The sequence below is a fragment of the Phocoena sinus genome, chromosome 11 (genome assembly GCF_008692025.1).
Source record: "Phocoena sinus isolate mPhoSin1 chromosome 11, mPhoSin1.pri, whole genome shotgun sequence".
NCBI classification, from domain to species: Eukaryota; Metazoa; Chordata; class Mammalia; order Artiodactyla; family Phocoenidae; genus Phocoena; species Phocoena sinus.
In genome coordinates, this window is record NC_045773.1 from 97,064,198 (window position 1) to 97,076,265 (window position 12,068).

The window sequence follows — 12,068 nt, forward strand, 5'->3', positions numbered from 1 at the left end:
CAGTTCAGAAGTCTGTAACCTGATGGAAGCTGACTTGGATTCTAATAGATGAGTGTAACACCCATATCTTTCTCCACTTGGAAAGAAAAGCTTGACGTCTCATTCCCACTCTGCACAGTATTTGATCTCTAGTTAGAATCCATCATGTTTCATTGCCGATGACATCCACTTTTGCTGTCTTTAAGAAAACTCGAAAGCTGCATGTGATCCACAGATCAGCAGCATGGGAGTCCGTACTTGGATACTCTCACCAATTGAATAAAAAGATGTGTTTTAACCTGCTCTACGGTGATAAAGAGCACCCTGAAGTTTGAGAAGATCTGCTCTAAAGCAGTGGTTCTTAAAATTAGGTCCCTGGACCAACAGCATTAGTTTCACCTGGGAACTTAGCAGAAATGCAGAATCTCAGGCCCTGTACCTCACTCACTCTTGAGGTAAAAACTCTGGGAATGGGGCCAGCCTCTGAAGGGGCTTTGTTTTTTTGTGGGTTTTTTTTGTGCGGTACGCGGGCCTCTCACTGTTGCGGCCTCTCCCGTTGCGGAGCACAGGCTCCGGACGCGCAGGCTCAGCGGCCATGGCTCACGGGCCCAGCCGCTCTGCGGCATGTGGGATCTTCCCGGACCGGGGCACGAACCCACGTCCCCTGCATCGGCAGGCGGACTCCCAACCACTGCGCCATCAGGGAAGCCCGGCTTTGGGTTTTAACAAGACTTCCAGATGATTTTCGTGCTTATTAAAGTTGGACAGCTACTGCTCCACATGGCATCATGGTTATCGTAGTTTGAGTGTCACTAATGAAATTCAGGTTGCCCGAGTTCATACCTCCCAGTTCTTCCAGCACTTCCTTCTAGCAGGTAAAGCTCAGAATCATCTGTGTTTGATTGCAGTTGGCCGGTCAGGAGAGATGCTACCTACTTTCACTAATAATTTTTGTCTTGGATCCATTTTTTTTCATGGAAATCTAAAGGATATGTAGCAGGTGGAATGATTGGAGGCTGAAGCATTGATTGGCTGTTGATGTTGCTGATAACAGTTTGCCTGTCTCTCAGTTTGCTGATTCAGAGGTTGGCAATGCATTCCTCTGACCCCCATCCATGATACTATGCTCAGTAATTCCGCTGGGTTCATAAATTCATTCTCTCACTGAGCCTTTGTCTAGATAAAAAGTAGGGAAAAGATTTGCTGTCAGCGATATGGCGTTGGATCAGTCAACCTCCCCAGGCTTCAATTTCCTCAATGAATTACAAAACAGTAAGAATACCCATAAATAGTAACACCTACCTTACTCAATTCACAGTTTGTTGAGAGAGTCAAATGAGAGACCATCTGGGAAGAAACTGGAAAATCTAAGGCATCATACATATAAAACAAACCAGCAGGAGGATTATAATGAAGTGATGGTACTTATGCTGTGTGAATGATACACGATGTAACCACCACTGCCCCAGCGGTCGAAGCAGGAACTTACAATGTAGTTGGGGAATCAAAATATTCAGTGTGTGATCAATACCGTTCGGGAGGTGTATGGCTCATTCCCTTATATCCTTCAGGTCTTTGTTCAAATAACACCTTTTCGGTGATACCTTTTCTGATCAAAATGTTTAATAACACAGCTCATTCCTCCTATACGTTTTTCCTGCTTTACAGTTTTCCTCAAAATATCATTCTCTAATATGCCATGTATGTTACTTCATCTTACTTACATGTTTACTATCATTTGCTTTCCACCCCATCCCCACTTCAATATAAGTTCCGAGAAGGTAGGGCTTTTGTGTACTCTTATTCACTCTTTTATCTTCAGAGCTTAATGATGCTTAGTAGGCATTCAATACCATACGTGTGGGTCAGATGAATGATTAGCAGATATTGATTAGATTATGTTATCAGCATCAAACATATATCATTTTTTGGTCTGTTTCATCAGCGAATCCCATGTCTATGTCTTTATTTTTCAAAAAGCAGCAGAAGGGAAGATATGGAATAGGAGAAATTCATGGTAACCCTTACAGATCTGCTGCCTAAAATCCTAGCGACGAGCTCACATTTCGCATGGTAAACCGATTAACAAGTAGAGAGCATAAAAATAAAAGTTCTGCAGTGGTGATGGAAGAAGCAGTCGAGAGTCAGAACAGCTGAATTCTATCACTGCCCAATCACTAACGGATATTTTGGTGTAGGGAAAATACACATTAACCTATCTAGGGTTCTGTTTTTATCTGTACCTGTGTACTGTGGATTAGTTTTAAACGTGCCCTACTAAGCTATATTTATATAATTGTCAGTTTAAAAAGTAGAGAAATTCGTCTTTCTCTCTTACATTGGCGAAAAAAATACCTTATTTACATTTATATGGCATATGACTTACACTTGAGATCATGAGAGTCATAATTAGCGAACATTCATATTTTATAAACTTAAAGGTCAAAGATGTCATACGGCAATGTCTGAGGTACACAGCATTTTATATTTGCTTTTAAAGACCTCATTGCCTTGTATTTATTTCTAACCCAACATATAATATGGTTTTCCTTGTCTAAAATAAAGACTTATTATTAAATTGACCTAATGTAAACTTTGGTTTTCAAGATCACATTAAGTAGCCTGATAACTTTTATAAGTTTCTAAAATAAGCCATCTATTTCATGCATAGAACAAATTAAATTCCTTTCAAATCTGCTTCAGAGAGAAAAGAATCTTTCCACCATCATATTTAATTTCTTCATATCTTGTGCTCATTAAATTCAGAAGTTAATAGTACATAAATAAAACATGGCTTTTACTTTATAGATTGCATGTAGAGTGCACACATTTAAACGCCTATAGGGAAAATGAGAAAATCCTGGGAAACCAACCATGCAAATCCAGTCTTTTTCTTCCTGCAGCTGAAGATCTGATATCTTCAGCACATTGAAAATGTAATTTAAAAACAAATTATACTCTCAGTTGGTCTTTGTGTATTTAAATTAATCTAACTTGATGATCAGTGTTTTCACCCTTATTTTATTTATTTATTTTTTTAATTTGTATCTTCTTTTGTCAGCGGCTTTCACATGACGGGGAGGCTCCTGTAGCTGATGCAGCAAAGCTGTACTGGATGTTTGAAAAAAACATGCAATCAGGAATCCTTGGTGGGGTGCTCACGGTGCTACTTTACGTGCTCCTGTTCATCATTTCATCTTTGATTTTATATTTGTATTGTCTCAGGTAAGATGTTTCAGTGGTTCCATTCCTCTGAGTGTTCAGCCTCCAGTCTTGTTGTTCTATGACTGGGCTGTGAGAAGATAGTTGAAGAAGTTAGAACCACGTCTCCACGTCAAAGGCAGAAATCTCTTTCTTGTGTGTTTACTGTCATGAAGACCAGCCGGGAAATTATTTCTTTTGGAGAAATTTTTTCTCCATTATAGGGAGAACTAATTTTGCTCTAAATCATTATACTTGTCTCTTCAAACTAAGGACCTACAGGAAACAAGGAGTAATACACAATGATACACAATGACATTCTGGGAAATTTCCTGGAACGCTTGTCTAAACTTCTCTTTTCCTCATTCTTCTAACCCACTTTCTCCCCTCTCTCCCCACCCCTGCCAAAATCACCAGTAGGAGAATCCTCCTTCAACTTTGATCCTGAATATCATTGAGTATGGCTTGACAGGTCATTAATTTAACAAGCAAAATATGTGGGTGAGGAAAAACAAGAAAAGTAACAAATATAAGGCAGTATAAAAAGTGCTAGGAAGACTTTTCACTCTGTTGATGGTTTCCTTTGCTGTGCAGAAGCTTTTTATTTGGATACAGTCCCACTTGTCCAATTTTATTTCTGTTGCCTGTGCTTTTTAAAAGTCATTCTTATAGCCATGAAATTATTGCCAAAACCAATGTCATGAAGCTTTCCTCCTAAATTTTTTTAAAAGAAATTTTGTAGTTTCAGGTCTTATACTTGTCTTTAATCTATTTTGAGTTGATTTTTGTGGATGGTTTTATATAGGGTTATTTTTTTGCATGTGGATATCCAATTTTCCTAACACCATTTGTTGAAGAGACCATCCTTTTACCATTGTGTACTCTTGGTACCTTGTTAAAGATCAGTTGATGAGCACGCATTTATTTCTGGACTCTCTAATCTGTTCTGTTGCTCTATTGTATGTATTTATGCCAGTACCATACAGTTTTCATTACTGTTGCTTTGTAATATAATCCAGCAATTCCACTTCTGGAGATTTAGTCAAAAAATTAAAATCAGGATCTCAAAGAAATATTAGCACTCCCATTTTTATTGCAGCAATATTCACAATAGCCAAGCTGTAGAGATAACTTAAATGTCCATTAGCAGATGAATGGGGAAAAAATGTGGTATATACTTACAATGGAATATTGTTCAGCCTTAAAAAAGAAGGGAACCCTGAATTATGTAACAACATGGATGAATCTTGAGGACGTTATGCTAAGTGAAATAAGCCAGTCATCAAAGGACAAATACTGCATGATTCCACTTAGATGAGATATCTAAAAAAGCAAAGTCACAGACGCAGAGAGTAGAATAATGGTTGTCAAGGGCTGAGGAAAGGAAGAAATAGGAAGTTGTTATTCAACAGACATAAAGTTTCAGTTATGCAATATGATTAAATTCTAGAGATCTGCTATGCAATACTGTGCCTATAATTGACAGTACTATACTGTGCACTTAAAAAATTGTTAAGAGGGTAGATTTCATGCTAAGTGTTTTACATAAGTAAAAAAAAAAGTGCTAGGAAGAGGTCAACATAGGAGTCTCTGGGAGCATAGAGGAAAGGAACCAACCCAGGTCTAGAGGTGCATAGGGACAGTAACCAAGTGCTTCAGTTGAAATATAACTCTTGAATAAGTTTTGAAGTTTTAATATAATTTAGCTAGAAGAAAAACAAACATGTTTGCAGGTGAAGGAAAGAGGTATAAGAACATATTGTTATGAGAAAATATATTTGTCAAATCAAAAGTATTTTAATATGGCTGGAGTATAGGATATAGGGTGAGGGCAGTTGGCTGAGTTGAAATTAGAAATATAGTCAAGGACCAGATGAGAAAAGTCTTGAATATTGTGTTCTGGAGCTTGAATTTGTTCTAATGATAAAGTGCAAATATTGAAAGATTTTAAATGTCTTTAACTTTAGGAAGATCACTCTGCTCATAGAAAAGAAGATGAGATTTCATAGTGATGAGGTTGAAAGCAGGAACGTCTAGTTAGAAAGCTGTCTTAATAGTTTGGGCAAAGAGTGTCAAAAGCCTTAACTAAAGAGAATGAATGACACAGGAAATGGACAGTCGAGCCATATCTAAGAAATGGTTAAGTGACCCAGTATAACTACTGGGCTCATTGGAAGGTGAAGGAAAGGATAACATTTAGTAGAACCTTAAGTTTTGGAGTTGGGCAGATGGGTGGATGACTGTAGCATTCCTAGAGATAGGACACAGAGAGTAAACATTTAGAGGAGACAATGGGTTAAATTTTCTCTCAGATTGACCTTGAGATATCTTTGATATTGACAAGGGAAAATATATCATAAGACGTTGGTATAGATGAGTATAGAGCTCAGAGAAAACAATATAAACTACAGATTTGGGTGGAGGAAGCCTTGAGTTTCATTGCTTTGTAGGGTAGAGGCTAGATTGCAGTGGGCTGAGTGAAGGACACGGAGTCAAGACTTACCGCCAATTCTTTTCACAAAACCATGAGGCAAATGGAGAGTGGTTGGAAAAAAGGTTTTTAAAAAGAGTGGCTTTTAATATGGGTGTGGTTTGAATATATTAATATGCCTATATGATAATTCTAAAAGAAGGAGAAATATGGAGGATGTCTAAGCAAGGGAGGATGATTGATTGAGCAAGGTCTCTGAAGATCCGAGGTTGAGTACATGTGATGACAAACCTTGGATTTAGGGAAAAAAGTCTTATCTCTTGATGTGATAGGTAAAGAGATAAGGACAATTGCAAATGCAAGCACATTTGATAGCCATTATTATTTTCTATGAAATGGGAGGTGAATTCACTCCTTAACTTTTCCTTCAGTAGACTGATCATTCTCTGATGGGGCCCTTTGGTCACTAACATAGGGGTAGTAAAGTTGTCTAATTGTCAGGGGATCCACGTTGTTTAGGCACAGTCTTGGTTTATATTTGGACATGTCAGAAGCACTGCATGTCATCTTTCCTGAGCGCTTACGTTCCTGGGGAAGGGAAGAAAGTCTTCTGTGATCATTCAGTTTTCATTTGCTCACTAACTTGTCGTGTAGCTTTAGGCAATGATGTTCACTTGCTGGATTTTAGGCATTTTCTCGTGTAACACGTATATGTAGATCTTACAAGAGGCTCTACGTGAAGTGTAACTACTACTTAATATGACTAGAGTTTCCTAGAGGAGTTAAAGAAATAAAATAGTGTATCATGTTGTTTAGACTTTTGTAGGATTAAAAAAATGATCGGGTCATGGTAGGTCTCTTTCATTCCCATATCACTATATCTCTTCTCACTTAAAATAAGATAAATGTTTACAACGATGCTTTGCTTGCTCCAAAGTCTACATTTTTATTATCAAGAGTACTTGTAAAGTATAAAAAAATGCAAGCACAGAATTTATGCACCAAATAACTGGGATGTAATCTTTTGCTACCTAAACAAATAGTTGTTTGCTTTAAAATAAAACAGAAAGATTACCCCAGGGGGAAGGGTTGATAGGAGGTGTGGGAAGATCTGTAATGGATGAAGAAATGATTAAGGAAAGAGGAAGTGTCCAGACATCATAGAGAATGAAACTAAAACAAAATTCAGGAGGAATAAACAAGTTTTGTTCACTCTTTCCCCCCAGCCCCTCACTGTCTTTGTGCTTAACCTGTCTCGTCAGAACTAGGCATGCTCAGTAACCGTAAGCAGGTTTTGTTTGTATTTCAGAAGTAGATGCTCTTAAGAGTCCTTTGGGTGATGATAAATTTACAGTTGTATCCAACGGGGAAAATACCTGTATTTTCCATACGAATAAATAAAGTCACTCCAACATGTCTGCTGAATAATTCTCTCTTTACTGATATTTCTACACTCTTTTTCTGAGATGGTGGAGAGCAGGGCAGCCCAACTCTTCTATGAAGCAAGCACTGTCACCATCACAGGCATCTGATCAATGAAATGGGGTTTTGCTCTGACATAAAAGTAGGCAAAGAGACACAGAAGTCATAAGAACTCATCTCAGTGAAAAAATCCCAATATGGATGTGTGCATGTTGACTGATTTAGGTTAGCATTCCTATTCCAGATGTTAAAGCAACACTCCTAACTCTTCCGGGCTTTTGAATCAGTGCTGTCAAAATGTGATAACACTGCTGGCATAAAGGAAGTACAAAGAAGATCAAGGCTGTGGTGCACACATCCATATTGGGATAATAGAGCATTTTGTCTAGCTCTGGGCACCAGAAGCTCCACATTATGGGGACTGGCTGTGTAAGCTCCAGATTGGACCCTATTGAGTTTGGCTGATTGGATCTCATTTCTCCAAGAGCCTGAATAATTTCTTGCTGAAGTGTTTCTACTAGAAAAATTCTCACTTTCCATAGCTCTAGGAGAAGAATTGACCGGGATGCTGGTTCCTTGCCTCTGTGCAAGGAGGTTCTTGAGCTGGGTGTAATTACTTTGACTGGATTTTGTAGCTGTAAAAAAAGCATTGATCTTTTTAATGGTTTTCCTTATTATAGTAAGGATATGTTATTTAGTAAAAAAATTGAAACTACTGAAAAGAATCAAAAAATAAATTAAAAGCATCAATAATCTCACTATCGAAACAAAGCATTGTTAATCTTTTGATAAATTTATTTCAGTCTTTTCCTGTGTATATTTATTTTTACAAAGTTGAAATTGTACTGTAAGTATAACTTTATATGTTGATTTTTATGTTTGTTTTTGTTTTTTTAAATTGAAGTATAGTTAATTTATAATGTGTTAGTTTCAGATGTATAGCAAGTGATTCAGTTATACATATATATATTTTTTTCAGATTATTTTCCATTATAGGTTATTAAAAGATACTGAGTCGAGTTCCTTGTGCTATACAGTAGGTCCTTGTTGTTCATCTATTTTATGTATAGTAGTGTGTATATGTTATCCCAAATTCCTAATTTATCCCCCCCCGCACCTCCCACTATCCTCTTTGGTAACCATAAGTTTGTTTTCTATGTCTGTGAGTCTATTTCTGTTTTGTAAATAAATTCATTTGTATCATTTTTAGATTCCACACATAAGTGATATCATATGATATTTTCTTTCTCTGATACATGTTGATTTCAAACTTAATGTTATATGATATTTTCATGTTATTTCATGAACATACAATGCCTATATAATATTTTATACCATATAAGCAGTATAAAATATTTAAGTATTGCTTTATTCCTGGACAATAGATTATTTTCATTTTTGTGCATCTTATAAATAATTCTGATGAACATCTTAAGCCTCAGGGTCTTGTTCCCATTTTTAATCATTCTTTGAATAGAGTCCTAGAGACCCAGAAATTCTGGTTCAGAGAGTTTGATGTTTCCAAGACATTTGATAACTATTGTGAAATTATTTTCTAGAGAAGTTGTATAGAGTTATGCTTCCACAGCCGTGCATGAGGAAACTTAGCAAGTTGTGTTCACATCATGTGTGAACCTTTTATAATCTCATGGAAGAAATGAAATCTCATCCTTTTCTAAATGTGCATGCATCTTCTAGTCACTAAATATTCTCAATATGCTTATCATACATTTATATTTTCCTCTTGTGTGAATTGCCTTTTAAGTGTCCTTTTGCCGTTCTTTCTATAGAGTATTTAAATGTTTTTCTTACTGAGTTATATGAGTTTAATATATAATAACAGTATTAATGCTTGTGGATACTTTCTCCATTTGAAAATTATCTTTTAAATTAATTTTTTATTTTGAAAAAGTAGATATTTATAATCCATATACAGTAAAGTCTTTTGATCATTTTTATGACTTTAAATATCTCTTAATCAAAATAATCTTTCCTCATTCAGAAATTTTACAATTATTTGCTTCTATTTTTATTAAGTTGGACATTTTTTCATTAAATTCCTTCTCATAAGCTATGTAGAATTCATTTGATGTGGACAGTGTCAAGATCTAAATGAGACATCCTTTTATTTTTTATTTTTCTGGTCTGTTCTTTAAGTTTGTATTATCTTTAGATATTAACTGTTTTGCCATTTTATCTTACTGGTTTTTCTTTGAAGTAATTTTAATTCATCAGCTTATGTTTTGGATGTGATAGAGCTCTTCTTTTCCAGAGTTGTTTTTTTTTTAATTTTCCTTTTTACCAAACTTTTATAGATGGTCATCTACAGGCATTGGCATAAGGGAGAAACTCTAATGACCACCTATACCTCTCAGACTGTTTACTGTATATTTAGCTTTGCAGCGTTCTTCGTAACTCTTCCAAGTAAAGCTTCTATTGATTTTATGTGGATACTTTAACTCTAAATTCTTTATCTGAATAGTCCAAAAGATCTATAGGCTGCACACATATTTTTTGTAATATGCAGATAATGAGAAACCACAATTTAAATGACAGATTTGTTAAGTCTTTTATATTCCTGGAAGCAGTACACAAATCTGAAAGACTGATACTCGAGTTAATTAGTATTTGGGGCACTGATGTCTTCTTGATCATTGTCTTAATAGTTCTGAATAGCCTTATAAGTTTTAGCTACTGTCATTTATTACTTAGGAAAGTTAATTTAGATTAAAATAACTTAAAGACAGATGTTGATGAGAATATTATGAGCGTCTTCATTGTCTAGGGAATATGTATAAGATAATCAAAGATTTTCCACTTCGGAATCAATCTTCTTTACAATTTTCCTTACTAAAGGCAAAATATTATTTACCACGTAAAGGAAAAAGCTCTAAATATTGCTAAATAATTTTCATCCCTCTTAAATTGTCACTGATTTATGGGCACTCTATGCCCTGAGAGGCAGAAATGAACTATGCACACTTTGACATGCTTGTATAGGAATAGACCTCTTTAAAAGATTCAGATGCTACATTGTGTCAGCTCCAGTAAACTGAAAGATTGTAACCAAAATGGCTCATTGCTTTGGGTCCAGATCAATTCACTGATTACCCATTTGCCAAAAGCCCATCAGTATCCTCCCCCTGTTCCCCATAACCAAGCTCTCTGATGTGGGCGGTTGACTTCATGCTATATCCTGACTCCCCTTCCATCTTTTCTTCTGCAAATAGAAGGGTCTATTTCTACTCCAACTGTCCCCATCTATAGCTGCAAGAAGCTGGGTCAGAGATAAACAGAACATTCCTTGATATGATATTCTCTTATAAGAATAAAATAAAAGCTGGTCAATTAAGTCTAAATTGTTAATCAGTCATTTGGTGAACTGGGTTTTGGTAAATTAGCCTGCTTCTATAACTCTAGGATAAGAGAAACTAATCTACTGGATCTCCTTTTATTATTTGTTTATTTATTTATTTAAATCCAGAGCTTGTGGGAAAGTGGGTTTGTGAGTTCTGACCAATAGCAGGTAGGTGTTAAGACAGTATATGTACCTGAATGAGGTGATAAATGTGTAGATTATCTTGTTGGCACAGTCCAAATTCGTGGTTTGGGTTTGTTTTAGGTCATGGGGCATGAAGTTTCCTTTTTCACTTCCGTGTAAGTACTTGCACCTTATAGCGTAATGTGTACAAGCCAATGTTATTCTCCACTTCTCTGCCTTAGCATTATGTATAATCTCTCAAAATCTTCCTGAAGCATTTTCACTCTACTTATCACTGAAACACTTGAACAAACAAATAATCAAACAAAAAGAGCAACAATTTTGGTTTGCTGCCACAAGCCAGTGAGGATTACATGTACATAAAATGGTATGTTAAACTCTGAACCATGTATTTTATTTTATTTTTTTTTTTTTAAACATCTTTATTGGGGTATAATTGCTTTACAATGGTGTGTTAGTTTCTGCTTTATAACAAAGTGAATCAGTTATACATATACATATGTTCCCATATCTCTTCCCTCTTGCGTCTCCCTCCCTCCCACTCTCCCTATCCCACCCCTCCAGGCTGTCACAAAGCACCGAGCTAATATCCCTGTGCCTTGCGGCTGCTTCCCCCTAGCTATCTACCTTACTACGTTTGTTAGTGTGTATATGTCCATGACTCTCTCGCCCTGTCAAAGCTCACCCTTCCCCCTCCCCATATCCTCAAGTCCGTTCTCCAGTAGGTCTGTGTCCTTATTCCTGTCTTACCCCTAGGTTCTTCATGACATTTTTTTCCCTTAAATTCCATATATATGTGTTAGCGTACGGTATTTGTCTTTTTCTTTCTGACTTACTTCACTCTGTATGACAGACTCTAGGTCTATCCATCTCATTACAAATAGCTCAATTTCATTTCTTTTTAAGGCTGAGTAATATTCCATTGTATATATGTGCCACATCTTCTTTATCCATTCATCTGATGATGGGCGCTTAGGTTGTTTCCATCTCCGGGCTATTGTAAATAGAGCTGCAATGAACATTTTGGTACATGACTCTTTTTGAATTTTGATTTTCTCAGGGTATATGCCCAGTAGTGGGATTGCTGGGTCATATGGTAATTCTATTTGTAGTTTTTTAAATAACCTCCATACTGTTCTCAGTGGCTGAACCAATTCACATTCCCACCAGCAGTGCAAGAGTGTTCCCTTTTCTCCACACCCTCTCCAGCATTTATTGTTTCGAGATTTTTTGATGATGGCCATTCTGACTGGTGTGAGATGATATCTCATTGTAGTTTTGATTTGCATTTCTCTAATGATTAATGATGTTGAGCATTCTTTCATGTGTTTGTTGGCATTCTGTATATCTTCTTTGGAGAAATGTCTATTTAGGTCTTCTGCCCATTTTTGGATTGGGTTGTTTGTTTTTTTGTTATTGAGCTGCATGAGCTGCTTGTAAATTTTGGAGATTAATCCTTTGTCAGTTGCTTCATTTGCAAATATTTTCTCCCATTCTGAGGGTTGTCTTTTGGTCTTGATTATGGTTTCCTTT

At 36.3% G+C, this 12,068-nt stretch overlaps 1 protein-coding gene across 1 annotated transcript in view; it reads left to right on the plus strand.

Annotated features, from left to right (window-relative positions):
* Positions 1–12,068, plus strand: part of OFCC1 (orofacial cleft 1 candidate 1) — a gene marked incomplete at its 5' end in the record, with an annotated part of 268,883 nt that overhangs the window by 178,870 nt on the left and 77,945 nt on the right. The window contains one exon of the mRNA XM_032648945.1: positions 3,041–3,204. Within this exon, the coding sequence (XP_032504836.1) occupies positions 3,041–3,204 (164 nt within the window). The remainder of the gene's footprint in view (positions 1–3,040; positions 3,205–12,068) is intronic.